At 41.6% G+C, this 17,161-nt stretch overlaps 1 protein-coding gene across 5 annotated transcripts in view; it reads right to left on the bottom strand.

Moving 5' to 3' along the window:
* Positions 1 to 17,161, bottom strand: part of TPR (translocated promoter region, nuclear basket protein) — a 33,776-nt gene that overhangs the window by 2,168 nt on the left and 14,447 nt on the right. Inside the window, exons 23-48 of one of the 5 annotated variants that reach the window (XM_053984790.1) lie at positions 16,856 to 17,008; positions 16,214 to 16,330; positions 15,362 to 15,565; positions 15,088 to 15,272; positions 14,754 to 14,901; positions 14,252 to 14,389; positions 13,502 to 13,633; positions 13,134 to 13,264; positions 12,564 to 12,774; positions 12,264 to 12,410; positions 11,685 to 11,883; positions 10,840 to 11,045; positions 10,269 to 10,330; positions 9,168 to 9,376; positions 8,591 to 8,863; positions 7,650 to 7,798; positions 6,732 to 6,815; positions 6,140 to 6,340; positions 5,673 to 5,804; positions 5,056 to 5,146; positions 4,420 to 4,604; positions 3,437 to 3,505; positions 2,741 to 2,850; positions 2,000 to 2,106; positions 1,229 to 1,324; positions 918 to 1,074 (exon numbers count right to left, since the gene is read on the bottom strand). In XM_053984790.1, the coding sequence (XP_053840765.1) occupies positions 918 to 1,074; positions 1,229 to 1,324; positions 2,000 to 2,106; positions 2,741 to 2,850; positions 3,437 to 3,505; positions 4,420 to 4,604; positions 5,056 to 5,146; positions 5,673 to 5,804; positions 6,140 to 6,340; positions 6,732 to 6,815; positions 7,650 to 7,798; positions 8,591 to 8,863; positions 9,168 to 9,376; positions 10,269 to 10,330; positions 10,840 to 11,045; positions 11,685 to 11,883; positions 12,264 to 12,410; positions 12,564 to 12,774; positions 13,134 to 13,264; positions 13,502 to 13,633; positions 14,252 to 14,389; positions 14,754 to 14,901; positions 15,088 to 15,272; positions 15,362 to 15,565; positions 16,214 to 16,330; positions 16,856 to 17,008 (3,896 nt within the window). The remainder of the gene's footprint in view (positions 1 to 917; positions 1,075 to 1,228; positions 1,325 to 1,999; positions 2,107 to 2,740; positions 2,851 to 3,436; positions 3,506 to 4,419; positions 4,605 to 5,055; positions 5,147 to 5,672; positions 5,805 to 6,139; positions 6,341 to 6,731; positions 6,816 to 7,649; positions 7,799 to 8,590; positions 8,864 to 9,167; positions 9,377 to 10,268; positions 10,331 to 10,839; positions 11,046 to 11,684; positions 11,884 to 12,263; positions 12,411 to 12,563; positions 12,775 to 13,133; positions 13,265 to 13,501; positions 13,634 to 14,251; positions 14,390 to 14,753; positions 14,902 to 15,087; positions 15,273 to 15,361; positions 15,566 to 16,213; positions 16,331 to 16,855; positions 17,009 to 17,161) is intronic. The other 4 variants (XM_053984792.1, XM_053984793.1, XM_053984791.1 and 1 more) reach the window with 4 other exon arrangements.

Raw genomic sequence — 17,161 nt, 5'->3', positions numbered from 1 at the left:
GTAAGTATATTTGCATAGCTTCAAAAAGGTCCAGAAAAAAAACCCCTGTCTTGGACACAAAGATTCAATGAAAATCAAAAGTAAAATATAGCATAAAACGATAAACTGTCCCCTTTTAGATCTTTACTTCATCATAATACAAAATATAGCAATTATTATAAATATTAAAAGTTGCACTTGTAAAGCAAAAGACAAAATTATTTGTCTACATACTTCACTAAGAACTGCTTATTTCAGCCCCCTGTTTCATCTTTTGTACATGCACTATCTTAACTAGGTGACTTAATCATGTATGTCTGGAGGCTCTCAGTTCAGTCAGAGAACAGAGAGAATTCTCTCTCAGGCTTCGGCCTGGAAAAGTTAGGAGAAAGAATTCAAACAATTATTATCTCTCTTTCTGTTCATGTTGTTTATAGATATGTTCTTCCACAGTGTACTATTCATAGTGCACCAATAGTGTGAAAGGTTTTTACTTTGAGACCAATCATATTTCACCTTAGTGAGTCACATTATAAAAGAGACTCGCTACTTCTTAATGAACATTCTTTAAGCCTTCTGAACACCATAGAGTCTTTTCATCCATCCCTGACTCAACAGTGACATACGTGTGCTTTGCATGAGTGATTTTCTGTATTACACAGGAATGCCTTAGTCTTTATTCTACAAACTGATCCTTCAACCTGTGCGATTAACATCAATATTTGACTATTGCAGAGTCCTCTGCATTTTTTTTTTTTTTTGGTGACTTTTATATTAACTTTGTTAAACCCCCAGAAGAAGATCAGCAGAAAACCACTGGTTTTGGATGAAGAGTCAGACTGTCCTGCCTCACAGCACTACAAAACACTGTCTGAGCTGCCCCTGGGTGACAGTGGACATGCCAGCAGTGCTAGTGAGCCAAAGCAGTGGTGCTTTACCCTTCAGACTCTGCCTCTGCGAAGACCTCGTCGGCGTCGTCGCCGGGGCCGGGCTCGGTGGTGGTGGACAGGCTGCCGGTGGAGGTGGTGACCATGGGCACAGACTGGGACGCGTGCTCCGAGGCGTCGGCCGAGGCGCTCTCCGTGAACACGGTCACTGGGGAGCACACACAGCTCAGGCCCTGCCCACAGAGCCCCGTGACAGCACAGGCAGCTCGGGGACAGGCTGCCCAGCGCTCCTGAGGAGCGGCAGCGCTGCACCGACCACGGGGAATCATTCCCTGCTTCGCTCTGCAAACTCTGCCACTTACCCGGTGCTGCCACTTGTAACGGTGTTGTGGGGACACTACGACCCCCTGATTCTTCCTCATGGGCAAGGAATAGTGGGGTTTCATACATCCCTAAACCTGCAACAAAGTTCCAGTGACAATCCATCCAAATGAGTGGGTAAAAAAAGGATTAACCAATGTCTTCCCTCTGGCCAATTGATAAAATCCAGTCACTTGTATTTAAGCAGATTTTTGTTACTTTGTTTTGACTTACTGCCAGAGCTGATCATTATTTATTGGAAGGTAAAACCTTGATGAAGATATTACTGCTTGTTTTTTTAACTTTCATCCTTGCCTTATACCATTATTTTGCTGTGAGCTTTCTTCAGAGAACAGCCTGTGTTCCATGCCAACAGGGATGCTGGGAAAGGGACAGATTCAGACCAACAACAAACAACAGCCTGGCCATCTCTAAGCAGATAAGGATATAGCCCAAAGATTTCTTTGCATTTGATGTTTTCCCTTATTGTTTCACTACAGGGAAGCTACAACCAATAGTAAAACTGAAGTTAAAAACCATTCCTTCAATATTTCATTCAATTTCAAAATCCTAACACAACTATAAATGTAGCAGCTTGAAGAGACACCTTCTCACTTTCTGCTATTCTCTCTCTGCTGACGATTATTTAAGAGTTGCGGGTTTCCACACTTCAACAATTTCCTGAAGCATTGTGTGAAGAATTGTGTTTTGTTACTGAATTCTCTCTTTTTCTCTCAAAGACCCACGGACAAGAGAGCCCAGAACTGCTTTACCTCCTTGTGATGCCAGCTGCCCAAGATCAGAATGACTGGAGCTGGTTTGTGGCATATCTTCAGGGGGCCCAAATCTGAACCGAGGAACTCCAGCTACCTGTGGGGAACTGGCAAAATACAAACTTAAGGAATTCTGCAACTTCCCCAAAGATCGGGGCAGGGGGGGAGAACTTTCTGACCAAGACAGCAAATCAAGCATGAGACAAAATGAGCTAATACTGACCATAAAAATCATCTGAGCTACTGCTAAATAAACAGCAATTAGCTTCTCAAATTATTAGGAAGGTATTCAAAATCAGTACAACAGTCCTGAAGAGAATATTCTTTACTTATCCATTCTGTGAACTCTCACAATTTTAAGATGGCTGGACATGTCCAGAACATCCCAAAAGCAAAAATGGAGGTAACTTTTCCTACTTTCATTGGCAATATTAATGGGGAGGGAGGAAGAATAAAGAAGGAAATTGGATATAACTTTTTTGTTTGTTTAAGCTCTTCTTAAATCACCAGGTTACAATACATGGGAGAATATTCAATTCCTAACCTGCTGATCAGTTATATGAGACAATTCAAACAATAATTATCTGCACATGCAGTTATCTATCCTACTACCTAGCATGTTACTTCAGTCACAAGTCCATTTAATTTATTTTCATTTCACTGCAAAATAGAAAGAAATATAATAAAGAATAGACAAAAGCCTTTTTTTTTTTTTCCCTTTTTCTTTTCACATCTACTTACTGAATGGCTTCTGCAAATCCATCTGTACGATGTGGAACTACAAGAGTTGGTGTGCTTGGAACTGTTCTGTCCTCATCATCAAAGAAGTGCTGCTGCTGGAAAAAAAGAGACTGATATGAGAGCCTACAATGTATTTCCAGTTTTTACCAGCTGAGTTAAAGGTTGATTTTTCCACATAGTCCAGCAAAACAGACTTAGCTCCAACAAAATTATTGTTTAATTTCAGATGTCTAAAGCTGATGCCTTTGATCTCACAAAAGGTACTTTAGTCAGTCAGTCTCTCTCTTTTCTCCCACTGAACCTGCATTTGTTCTGCCAAATACAGCTGAATAAAGGGTTCAAAATTAGCTAATGGAGACAGCATAAATTAGCCTTGTTCCTTTAGGATGAGGCTGAACTTAGTATTCTTTTTTCCAGCAACACAGCCACTTTGACTGACTCTAAAACAAATAAATAAAATCACCTTAGACAAAACCAATTGAGCCTCTTTTGAAGCCTTTTGTTTCCTGGGAGTTTTCTAGTCTTTGCCTTCCATTAATACAGGAATCAACAAAAGTAGGGTATTTTCTGCAAGACTACAGAGACCATCCCCCTCCTGAAGTCAGCAGCCAGGCTTCTTTAAAAACCAAAGTAACCCCAAGAGTTAGAAACGTTCCATCAAAGCAAGTCTTTAGTAGTAGATTCTGATACACTCACCATTCCACCTATCCCAGGGGTCAGCTGAAGTCCTCGCCCCACCGACTGCCTTCGTGTCATCTGGATTCTCTTTATGGGAAAGAAATGGGGGAAGCTGTGTGAATGTGGTCCTGGAATTCTAACAATGTACAAGTGTTCAGTCAGAGCCAAGGATAGCAGCTAAATTAGTAAGTATGGCAATCATCATGGAATCACAGAATATCCTGAGCTGGAAGGGACCCACAAGGATCATCAAGTCCAACCCCTGCACGAAGGACAGGCCCAAGAAATCCAGGAAGAGCCTGAGAGCATTGTCCAAACACTCTTGGAGTTCTGCCAGCCTTGGGGCTGTGCTCATTCCCTGGGAAGCCTGTTCAGTGCCCCAGCACTCTCTGGGGGACAATGTGTATATTCTGGGCAAGTGAGAGTAATATTTTACTCAAGTCTCCACTGAATACAGAAAACTTGCACACAAAAATATTGTGATCCCAAGCCTCAGCACAAGTTAATTGTAAAGGATCCTTTCACTCAGATTATTTTTGAAGAATTCCTGTTGTGATGTTTTAATTTACAAAATCTACAGGTCTTCAAAAAGCATAATCATGGGTCAGGCACTGACTGTGAAAGGTTTAACGTGGAAAATAAATGGCAGCATTCCTTTGCCCCATCTACACTGGGGCAATTCATAAAAAGCCTTCCAATCTGAGCTACAACGTGGCTAAGAAAAGCTTTTTGAGTGGGAATATCATCAGCCACGGACTGACATAGCACTGGTATAATATAGTAAGAATTCCAAGATAAAAAGCAGTAAGGCACTGGGGATGGATTTCTATGTTCCCTGTCCAGCCATCATCTGCAGGACGACACCCACTAAACCGCTTTGCTCAGCTACCATTTCTATCATGCTGAACAGCTGGCAACATTTTTCCCAGAGGATTTTATTTATAAGAAATCATACAGCAATTTATTTCCAAGTCTTCTGAGGTGCTGGAGCTGCTTTGTACCTGCACTGGGGGCCCCAGCTCCTGGGGAGGGGCGTGGATGGTGAGCCGTGGGGGCAGAGGGTGCGGTGGCCTCCGCGGGGACTGCGGGGGCCGCGGGCCCTGGCGCTCGGACGCCGACGACGGCTGCTGCTCCCTCAGGCTCTCGTGGGGAAACGTGGACTCTGCAGCACTTGTGCTCCCTTCTCCTACAACACAAATACACAGGGGGAAAACCCTAGGAACCAAGTTGAAAGCATGAAGGCAAATCTTCCAATTCTGCCACGAATTAACTAATTTTTCCCTTGCAAGCTTCGGGACAGCCCAGTATTGTTATGTAAAATCTCTTGAAGAGGACCTGTGCCAGCTACAACTCAAGCACTGAAACAAAGTATTAATTATTCAGGTGCTGATTTAGAGACAGATTAATCCAGTGAGCCATAAGTTTCCACAGCAACCAGAGCTTGCAGGATTTTCAAAGGAATTTAGAATAAATCCAGAAAAGATCATTTCAAAAGAATCCACCCTGCATATTGAAATGCCCTTTAGTATTTCACTGATATTTTTACTTTTAAGTGCAGATTTTAACACACGGAAAATAGCTTCTACATTTCCCTCCCCCACATACACAGACTGTGAAGAAACATGGAATAACTATACCACTGTTCTGGGAATCTGCTGCCCTCTGATTGCTTTCAGCTCCTCCCATGCTCTCTTCAGTCTCCGTTCCAGGATCTGTACCATCAGCACCCTAAAATACCACATAAACAGAGTGTGACTAAACAAATTAGAGGTTGAAAAGAGAACATAAAAGCAGTACAAAAGTATTCAGAAAGTAAAAAAAGTCAAATATATGACAATCTTAAAAAATTTCTGTAAGTATCTACAGCATTAGGTAAATATATTCAACTGTATGAGATTTCAGAAGTTTTGAGAACCTGTGCATATACAAACCCGAACAATGTTGCCACCATCATTTAATAACAACAGACAGTGAAATATCCAGCTCTTCAAAAGCCTCACCAGTTTTGCAACTACAGTATTTGCTGCTAGCTCCTGTACTTTGTATTTTCATTCAGCCCTCTTAAACATTCCTAGTTGATTTTTCTTGTGAAAACACCTGTTGTAAGAAATTACCATGACCCAGTATCATCCTTGAACTTTTGGGGATGAATTCATACCAAGATGTTCTCTTCCAAGCATTCCCATCTGTGCATTACAGCACTGATTTGTTGCAAGAAATTTACCAGGCTACAAAAGAAAGGTACAAATCTCACCTCAGCATCATCTGCTTCGTATCCATCATTGCCATCAGCACTACCAGTTCCTTCATTGCTGTCATCACCTTCATCTCCCATCCCTGTGTCTTCATCATCATCCTCATCCTCCTCTTCCTCATCATCATAATCCTGTGATGAGACAATAAAAGAGCCTTAGGGAAATGCAGAAAGGGGAGTGGAATAGGCTGAATGTGGTGTACAGATCAACAACCACCCCCAAACACTTCCTCTCTCCCTCTTCAACAGGACACGGGTAGGAAAGAAGATGGAAAAACCTGAGGGTTCAGATAAAGGAAGGTAAAAGAAAAATTCAAGGAGGATTATTAGCAGGTAGCTTTAAAACACTACAAATTCAGGCAATACAGACCACTTACTCAGTCAAAAATATTTTGATTAAATGAATCCTGCCTGGTTTTACATCTGATGAAAGACAAAATCATAAAGGAATTCCAAGATATACATACTTCCTGCTCCCCTTCATTTTCTTCATCATCGTCATCTTCATCATCACTATCAATTACAATCACATCATCTCTCTTGGACTGGCCATCCTGAGATGAAGAAGTGTTTTGTTGGTCTGACTGAAGGGATCCCAGATCTATTGGGATAGACTGGGAAGTCTCCTCGCTGTCCTCCATGGCTGCGTACTCCCCCTGTGTCACACCCTGCCAAAGACCAAAGGCAATCACCAGAACAAACAAAATTCAATGCACCATAATCAACAGCAAGAGAACCAGTCTCTGATGTTTAGAGGACAGTATTGTTGTTCCTTAAAAACTGACCAGAGGAGAGGACTAAAGAGAATGTGACCGGTGACTGTCAGTGACTGAACAGTTCAAGTCTAAACTTTAAAACATTTTAAGTGGTTTCCATGGGAAACCTGCAGAATTCCCTTTGAGAAATATAATAATAAATATAAATAATAATAAATATAAATATAATAAATATATAAATAATAATAAATAATAAATATAAATAATAAATATAAATATACTGAGAGTTTGGGGGTCAGATGGCTACTTCTGCTGAAGATTTTTGCTCTTCAAATATGCTTACTTCTCCAATGGAGTCTTGTGAGTCTTGATTGTATGTTTGTGCCTCCACCTCTCCATCAGTGCTCTCTTCTGCTGTCACTTCCTCCTGGAAGAACAAACATTTTTCTCATTTAAAACATATCATTAGCACTAAACATGCTTGTGGTTTTTTTTTTGGTTTTTTTTTTTTTTTTTTTTACTTCTTCAATAAAAATTCTCTTTTCCCACAAAGATATGGGCAACATTTTCTCCTGCTTCCTTAGCAATGCTTTTATCAAAAATCTCACTTCCCTGCCCTGGAGAAATACAACTTCCCCAGCCCACTGGACCTCAGCATACCTCAATCTTTTCAGGACCAAAACCAAATCATCAAAGTTTCCCATTCCACCCCCAGCCTTCCAGATCCTTAAGTGGCAATGTTCTTACACAATCCTGCCCTTTTTCCCTTATGAACATCCCTCTGGCACAGAGTTAATAAAATATCTTTGGCTTCCTTAACACTGTGAGGTTGTCTCATCAATTTTATCCCTTTTTCACAACATATCCCAAATCCCTCACACCAACATTCACATGCATCTTCACATGCATGAACAAAGATGAGCAACTCATCTTTGTTTCCCATCTCCTTAAACACCCCGTATTTTTGTCCAGAATTACTGTAGATAAATACCTTCTGAATCACACTGAAAGAAGTCTGAACTACTTCCTCCTCAGTCCTAGGATACAGCCCTCTCTCTTCCATCCTACAGGTTAAGATTTACATCATGCATTCTAACTGGTTTAACCTTTGCCTTTTTACATATCCAAATATAATTGTTTCCTCCCCAGCAGATTAGAAAGTCAATTCAGAATTCACTGATTTGCTCTGAAGTAACACATTTTTTTCTTCCCATTCAAATCCCACAAAGATGAAGTAGTAGCAGTTTATGTTTGTGCAAACCTCCGGCCCAACTCTCTGCATGATTCTCAGTTTCTTTGAAGTAGGTGCATCCACTGTTTCCTCAGAGATCTGGTCTGAATTCTCCACAGTGTTGTCCTCCTCTTCCTCTCGGGAGCGTTTAGACAGTGAGGAACTGGGGGTAGCTGAAACTTCAAAGACTTCTCAGTTATTTCCGAAACAATACATGTACAAACCAGAAATCAAAAGCTTTGGTATTTTCCTCTGAAGATCACTTCCATTTCTGCACTGAATGACAACAATCAATCAGAATTGCACTGAGCTGTTTCCTAGGCCAGGAAAACATCAGCCCCTTTAGTTACAAGTCTTAAGCTCTCAGGCCTTTATTCACAACTTAACTGACCATAAGTATAAGACTCAGGGTACAGCCCAAATATTCTTTCTAACATCTTTGCTTTGGAAAAGTACACCCAAAATTTTTTAAGAGAGTATCAGCTAGAAAAAAGAGAATCCCAACAGTCTGCAGAAATGGTTTTTTGAGGAACAAATGTTCTGTTTACACTGTGTAGGACAAACAGATGTGCAAGAGTGTATTACAGTGAGTAGCTTTAGAGTACTTCCTATATTTTAAATTCAAGCTTAAGTAGCTTACTCATGGCTCCTAAAATTAACCCTGCTCACAGTGCCATGGAAACAGAGCCAGCAAGGTTTAATGTATTACACTCCAAAGCTGCTCTGAAAGAGACAAACACGAAGTTTTATTTTCTTTCTACTTCAGGGAATGCAGTGCCAACAACATGTTAGAGGCACCATTTCTGACAGCTCAAGAAGGAAGCCTAACTTCAGAAGTTCTTAAAATGTACAATAAACTAAGGGAGGGGGAAAAGGCCTGAACTAATGTGAGGCCTGGTTGCCCAAGGGTTCAACTGGAGCTACTTACAAGGAACTATTGAGCAAGGCAGGCCTACAAAAATGACACCAACCTGTGCCAAAGACGGCTGTGGAGGTGGAGGGCCTCTCTATCTGGGAGCTCTGCACCACCTCCACGATGGCAGGGGCTGGCTCCTGAGCTGCAGGCTCGATCTGAGCGTGGCTTTGCTGGGTGGGCTGCACGAAGGCAGTGGCCTGTGTCTGCTGCTGCACGGTCAGGATGGGCTGGGGCAGGGATGTCTGCACGTTGGGGCTGGTGGAGCGCACGGAGCCACTGGCACTCCCGAACACTGGGACGTGCTCCACGGGTCCTTCCGACTGCATGGCTGGAAGGCAAACAGCAGCACAGTCAGGGTCTTCATTCATCCAGCAGGGCTCACATTCTCCCTCTCAGGATGCCCTGAACAAGCACATTCAGCATTCTGCAGATGAATTCATGTTATGCACATCTCCAGCTGAGGAACCATGAACTTTGCTGCAAGTAGAATGGTCATGGAAGTGCAACTCTCCAAGAGATGCAGGGACAGTGACACTGTCCTAGGCCCTTCCAAACTGACTGCCACCAACATTTCAAGGCAAAGGCAGCACTTCTGAGTACTGAGGATCCTTATAGGACACTAAAAAGCTCACCTTCCTGAGTCTCCACCTGTGTCGTTGGCATCACTGTGGCTGTGGGGGTAGTGGTGGGATTGGTGACTGTGGCAGGAGTCACCATTGGACGGATGCTGGCTCTTGGAGTAGACTTATTTCCAGCTATTGCAGCAGCAGTCACTTTACTGGGAGTTGACACAACAGGAGTTGGTTTAATATTTGCTGTTGGGGGATCTGAAGTGCTGGCACTGAAAAACAGGAGATTGGTTTTATCATGCTACAGAAAGCAGATTTTAAAAACAACAAACAAGTATATTCTCATAGCCAGAAACACTATTTTTTAAACGCTTTTAAATTTAAAAGCCTGACTACAGCATAAGGAATTGTCTTCCAAACTTTTTATAGTTGACAGAAGAGAGAAACACTATGCCATCAATAGCATTTTATCCAGCTTGGAGAACTGATGGGTTTCTTCCAAGGTAATCAAGTGGGAATCTAGTAACAGATCAGAATGTTTGTACTGTTGGCTGTACTGGGACTTTATTACAGTGAGTAACACATCTTACATCAAAACTGATTCACTCAATACAGAGTGACATCACCTCTTGGCTGAGACAACGGGCAGCCAAATTTTAGGAGACATTTTTGAAAGTCTTGCTGCCTAAAGGATGCATTCGTAATAGCTGAAAGAAGTTTGTTATCTCAGCTCAATAGTACAGCAGTTATTTCCCATTTCAGAGCTTAGGCAAATGACTATTTTATCTGTCGTTAGAGTTATCTGTTCAGTCCATTTCTCATTCTTGCACAAGGAAGCTCCTTTCCAAAACCAAAAAGGTTAAAGTTAGCAATCAAAGTTATACAACTTCAAAAACCTTGAAGTTTGAAAACAATTTTTAAAAATCTTCCATGTTCCCCAGATACCATGTTCTTGGTGGTTAATATGCCAGCTTGCAGCTTAAAACCCCAATTAATTAGATGTAGCTGAGAAAACAGAAGGAACACATTATTTCAGTCAGCATCTTCACAGTTGTTTAAGAAAAATTATGAAAAGCCAGTGGTTTGCTAAAAAGAAGAGCAACTACATAATGATAAACCCAAAAAGTATCAACCACAGAAACTCTGCAAACCCCTTGAACTCACATTCCTCTTTCACCTGAAGCTGGAGTAGACTTGAGTGAGATTTGCCTCTGCTGTTCTGGGACCTATTAGGTAAAAAACAGATATTGTGTCAGGTACATGTGAAACAGAGCAAGCAACACAGAAAACACTTCAGCACTTTGCTAACAAGTCTGTGAAAGAAATGCTTGTTGGGTATTTACCTGGGCAGACTCTGTAATTATGGCAAATTCTCCAAACCAAATCATACCAGCCATACCAAGGCTGGAAACTAATTTGGTAACTGCTCAGGTATTTTCCGAAGCTTTAAGACATGAACCCAATATACTGAATGCATGAGTAAAATACAAAAATAGAGGGCATAGCATGAATAGCTCCTTGGCTGATTCACAGAGAATGCCAGAACTGCCTGCTTGCTGGCACTGGGAATTCTGATTAGGGCAGGAAATTTAAATTAAGTTCTGAAGCCTTACTGAAGCCAACCTGTGTATTTCCAAGAGCAGGGAATGGTGGCACCCGAGTCCAGGCTGGGCAGTGGTGGCCTGGCTGCTGTCCCAGGGCTGCCTGGGCTGGCAGGATTGTGTACATGTTGTACCTTGTTTGTGGACTCCGGGGGCTCATCCCGCTGCTCGTGGTGCCGCTCCTGCTGCTCCCGGAGCTCCCTCTCCAGGCGGCAGATCCGCCCCTCGTACTGCGACTTCAGGGCGCTCATCCGCACCTCCAGCTCCGTCTTCTGCTCCTCCAGGGAGCTGCTCTTCTGCTTCCACTCCTCATTTTCCTTTGTGAGCTGCTCTTTTGTACCTGGTGGAACAGGAAAGGGGCCAGCCTTGGTGAGTCTGCACACTGAACACCTGGGTGTTTTACTAGGTCACTGAAGTATTCTGAAATCCTAAAAATGTCAAGCTATAAAAGGAGATCTGTGAGGTAATATAGCCATTTTTCTTTTTAATTGCAATTAAATAAGAAGAAACTGAAGAAAGTAAAATATGTAATAAATATAGATAAATAAAAACTTAAAGAAGTAGTCCCAAAAAACCAGGATGTTTTCAGCAAGCTCTTACACCATCTTCCTCTCACTGACATTTAAAAACAGAGGAGACAATGTGTTTTGCAACTCTACGTTTAGGGAAGGGGAGAATTACCCGAGTTGTTAGTAGGGCCAATCTGCTCTAATCAACAGAAGGACCAAAAATGTTATCATGTTGGCTGGCCAAAAGAAGGCAAAACTTTTTCTATGTCCAGTGTGCAGCTACTTATGTACTTATATCATCCTCTGGAGGATTAAATTTTAAACTTTAGAACAATCTCTGTAGCATTTAGCCTAGAAAACACTTTTCAGTAAAATATGAAGCAGGCCATATTTTTCAAGCATCCTGTCTAAAGGTTTTTCCATAGAAATAATCAAAAATCTCTAAGGACAGAAAAAAACAATTGCAATACCAGCTAACTGTGCAATTTTCTGCTTGGCTGCAAGCAAAGTCTTCCTTGTTTTCTCCTCCTTCTCGGTGATCTGTTGCCTGAGTTGTTCTTCCTGCGTAGTCTTCTCTTGTAGATCTTGATGGAAACGGGCCAGTTCTGCCTGTAGCTGCATTATCTGCTCCTGGAAATTTCTAACTTCAGTTTCCTTTTCTGTTATTGTCTAGGGAGGGAGAAAGATTGCACTTGTTGGCCACAACCAACTACTTCAGCAAATATAGGGCCCAAGTTCCAAGGAGCTGGTATTAGCTGGCCACTGGATTAAGATTAAAAGGCTTCTTATCAACAACAGTTCAGTCCTCTCTGAATGCCAGAGCTGGAGAACAGCATTCTCTTTCCCACTTATTCCAGGAAATAATGTGAGACACAGTAGACACAGGATTGACACCAGGCTTAAGATCCCTCTTTCCCAAGAAAGCAGAGGCACAATTGGTCACTTCCCATATTTCTGTGACACACATTAAAACTGTTCCCATTCTTTACTATTACACAGTTAGGACTGCAGTGGAGAACAGGTACTCTGAAATTACTCACTGTTCTTACCTTTTGTAAACTTTCAACCTGAGTCTCCAAATTCTTTGTCTTCACTTCAGCTTGATTGAGACTGTCTTTTAGCTCTTGTACTTCCTGGGCAGAAACTTGGTCTTCTTGTGGTTCTGCCAAAGGCAGAGTAGATGATTCAGCAACCATCTGAAAGGCATCAAGGGGTACAAGGCTGAAGAGGACTATCTGATCACAATGTCATTACCTTCACAAGATGCTTTTGTGTGCCATGTGATTGATTTAAAAGTTCTGGGCAAACCCCAGGAACTCTAAGGAATTCTCCATTTCAGTTCTACCTACCTTATCATGCTGTGCTTTCAGCTCCTCATACTGAGTCTTGTACCTGCGACCAATTTTCTTGACCTGTGTTATAGTTTTCACTTTTTCCTGTATGTCAGCCACTTTAGCATCCAGTTCTTTCTGCAAAGTGTCCTTTTCTGTTCTTATTTTAGTTATTTCATCCTTCAGGCTCTGAACAAGATTCTGGCTTGTAGTCAAGGATGCATTAGTTCTAAATTACAAGAGATCAGAGGGAGATGCAAATGAGATGCTTGAAAACATATATACATTTCAATATCCCTTATTTATGTAACATCACAGGCATTATCTGTAGTGGATTATATTTTCTAGGATTTTCCAACACAGAATAGAAATTATTCTACAATACATTACTTTGGAATAATTTCAGCTAATAGACAGCTTGCAAAACAGCTCTCACTTCACTTTACCTGCTTGTTATCAAGCTACAGAAAGAATACCAAAAGCTTTACAGTTACATGGAGACACTTAAGAAATTACACTTCCAGATACAGCTATAATTGGAATATTTTGCTTTGCATTAAACTTTCTACTGATTGACCAATGCCACACCTGGCAACTTCTGCTTTAAGCCTGCCTGTTTCTTCACTCATCTGTTGGACACGCTTGGCATTTGCCTCCTTCTCAGAGAGTAGCTTTCGATACTCTTCGAGATCGGTGTCCTTCTGCTGGCTCAGTAAGTGCTGGAAGGGGAAGAAAACAGGGGCATTTTTGTAAAATAATTACACAGTTATAGCCAGAAAATCTCTGAATTAGAGCCACTGCTTTTGCATTTTGATATGGAATACCCAACTTTGGAACTGCGTGAACAATACTTTGTAATTCAAACATATTTCTTAGTTTTTCGTTCTTGTAGTTGTTTGACTGGTGGGCTTTTTTTTTTTCCACATTATGTTCTTTGAAAGGAGGCATTTTCCCACCTGAGTCCGGGCTTTCCAGCGTTTAACATCCTCTTCCAAGAGCTTTTTCTCTGCCTGCAGCATCCCACTCTTCTCACTGAGCTCAGCATTCGACTCTTGCAGGGGCAGGATGTCTGCCTCGAGCTTGCGTACCTGAAAAAGCACAGTAAGGGGTTACACTCTGTATCTCAGGAGACTGAAGGAATCCCTCAGGAAAAAGTCATGATAGAACTTCTTTCCTAATTCTCTGCCTTCCAGTGGCCAGCTGGAGGAAGAGAAAAGGATAACAGCAGAGGATGATACTACAGAGAAAAAAAATATTGGTGCAACGTCCCAATCTTAGATGCTCACTCTGTACTTTGGTACAGGAGAGATTATTAATGTTAAAATCCAATGCACTGGTTACCATTAAAATAAGCAGTATCTCCCTTTTAAACTCTTAATAAATCTGTGGTCTGTTTTATATGTATTCTTTTGCCATTTTTAATGTAATTGCTGATAATATCCTCCTTCCTGGTATACCTCTAGCCAAGGATAAACACTGACTTTCAGGCTCATCTAAATGGAACTGAACTTCCAAGCTTTCCAATAGTGTAGATGGACCAAAGTCTTTTAAAACTGGAAATGGAAACCTTCCTCATTAGTGTACGACTTCAAGGAATAATTACAATGTAAATCACATATTTACTGTAAGTAGCAACCACAGTAATATCCCGACATTTAACCCACACACTAAATATCTGAAAGGTTTATGTGAAGCTCAGAACTAACCTTTGCTTGTATCTGCTGTAGCTCTTGCTCCAGCCTCTCCTTCTCTTCCCTTAACATCTTGTTGGTTTCTATGAGTATGTTCATGGTCTCAGTTTTCTTCATTAATTCTTCATGCTGTGCAATGGTTTTTGCTGTTACCTGTGGAAAGAGTCAACTCAATTTGTTTTGCTTGCACATGCACATATACTCCACCGGGATCTGGTATAGCACTACCTTGGAAAGCTATCATGGCATTCATTATTTCACATGTACATTCACAACACTGGGAAGCAGGAGATGGGAGAAAGAAAAATAAGATAAATTATCTTTATTTTACTCTAATTATGAGATTTTTGAATTGCCACACTCTCTCACAAGACTCAGAACAAGATACTCCATTTGGTTATAAGCAATCCCAGTTGAAAAAACCTCCAAATTCTTTCAAAAATTCATTTTTGGGCACAGGCAGCCCCACAACAGCCCTGTACTCATTGAAATCATAAGCACTAACCCCCAAGCATACCTGCACCTTCTCCCTCTCAGCATTGAGGCTGTCCTGCAGCTCCTGGAGCTCCCTCTCCAGGTGTTCCACTCTCTGGCGGTACCGCAGGCTCTCCACCTGCGCCACCTCGAACCTCGTCTCCGCAATCTCCTTCTCCCGACGGATGAACCTGCAGGGAGGAGTTCAACACCACATCACACCAGGAAAATGTTCTCAACTAGTACAACCACCTCCCACCAGCAAAAAAAGCACTTGAATTTTTAACATTATCCTTCAAGTATAAAGTAATACAGAAGTATTTAAGTTAAAATCTAATTTATAACCCCCAGAAGAAGGAAGCCAGAGCGAAGGTTACCTAAGAATTTCCAAGATTTGTTCCTGGGATTTGCCTTCCTCACTAAGAGAAACATTTGCTGCAGTTGGGATGGCTTCTTTCATGGAAGTCACCATCTTATTGCTCATGCTCTCCAGCTGCTCATGTAATAATCGATTTTGTTTTTCCAGATCCTCACAGCGGGATGCAAGTTTCGAAGCTTCATCCTGCAACAAAATCATTCACTGAGTGTGATTTCTGTGGCTGAATTTCTGTTAACTGAAAAAACCCACTGAAACAACAAAGCCCATCACACCTTGATCATTCTCTCTCTCTCTTCCCAGGAGGCTTTGGATTCCAAGAGCTCAGACTCTGCTTTCTGAGCAGCCTCCTCCAGCTGCTGCCTCACCGCTGCGTTCTTGGCGACTTGCTCTTTGATGGCCTGTAGTGCCTCCACATCAGCAGCGTGAAGCATCAACTCCCGCTCATATTTGTTCTGAGCCTCAGAAGCCATCATTGCCTGCACAAAACCAGAATATATGAACTCTGCTGCCCTTATTTTGTGTGCTCAATGTATACAAAGAGACAAAAATCAAGTGACCCCACAAAGCAAGAAGAAAACCACTGCCCAAAATCTCTACGATTCTCAAGCACAGGAAACATGGAACTGCCCATCTAATACATTTGGGGTTGGATTAAATAGCCACAAGTTTTTCAACATCCTTGACACCAATTAGTGCTGCTGGAATTCTCATCTGCAGAAAAGTAAATTCCCTTTAAAAACAGTTGGTAACAAGACAATCTTATCAGCTGCTGCTAAATATCACACTGTCATTAAAGACAATAATTATCTTCTGGGTTAGAAAAATACTTTCCCCATTGTCTTGTTGGGAGCATTTTCAGCCCCCTCCTCAGGGCATGGAGGCAGTAATTCACTAAAACCAGTTAATTACATTCCCAAACGTATCTTTTTACATAATTAAACAGACCTTAGAAACAGAAATCTATTGCATTCAATAAGCAGCTGCTCCCAAAATAGAGCATGTGCTCTCCCAGCACTTTTCCTGCTCCAGCAGTCCCTGAGGAACAAGTTTAGTTTTGAATTCAACTGAAAGCTAACAGGAATTTTGCTGACCCTGGCTAAAATAGGGAAACACCACAAACATACTTGTTCCTGGCAGTCCCTCCTGGCCTGTTGTTCATTATTCAGAGCTGTGCTGGCTCTCTGAAGAGCTTCCTGAACTTCTGACTGCACAGCTGACAGACTCTTCTTCAGTTCTGAAAGCTGCAGTGACAGGGGAACAACAAAAACAAAGTAAGAACAAACCCAGGACTAAGTGGCAAAGTATTTGCAGAGTACTGAACACAGTCATTCATAATGGTGATTATTTTATTACTTATAGATTAAAATTAGTATTAAAGGAGCCAAATACTTTCTATATTTTGACTTATTAGTATACAGAGGTCTTTCCCAGTAAAAATATAATCCTTTACTTTCAGAGTTGGGTCTGCAGTAATTCTAGTTACAGTCATTTTGTTTCCTTCTGAAACCTCTCTCAAAAGGCTGTTACTTACGTTTTCCTGCTTAAAGATCAGGCAGAGAGTGACAGCTTTAAACACACAATCACTCCAGTGAAGTGACACTGTCAATGTACTGCTCATGTCTGGAAAACTCTCACAAATTCAGGCACCCTGGGTACACCCTAAAAGAGCTGGATCAGGGCACTGCTATAGTGTGAAACCCAAGTGAAGCTGAGGAAGCTTTATGAAAGCCCATTCCTGGGGACACTCAGGGAGGGTCAGTGCATACCTGCTGTTCCATGTTCTCCACAGCTTTACGCTTCTCCTCCTGCAGTTCTTGTTTTTCTTTTTCTGACTCCATCAACTTCTTTTCCAGCTGTGCCTGATATTCTGAAGACTCCTTCAGACGAGCTTCAACTGTCGTACGAACTTCCTCTGTCACCTTCATTAAAATCCATCATGAAATCCCTTTTTTATCCAGTTAAATACATTATTCTGATACAAAACTGGAATTTTGTTAACAATTTAAAGCCAGAATAGATATTCTCAGCATCTAATTTAGAACAACAACACTGAAAATGTGGAAAATAACAAA

Source organism: Vidua macroura, chromosome 9 (assembly GCF_024509145.1).
Source record: "Vidua macroura isolate BioBank_ID:100142 chromosome 9, ASM2450914v1, whole genome shotgun sequence".
NCBI lineage: Eukaryota > Metazoa > Chordata > Aves > Passeriformes > Viduidae > Vidua > Vidua macroura.
Note: the sequence above shows the minus strand (reverse complement) of the source record. Positions and strands in the feature narration are given on the sequence as shown.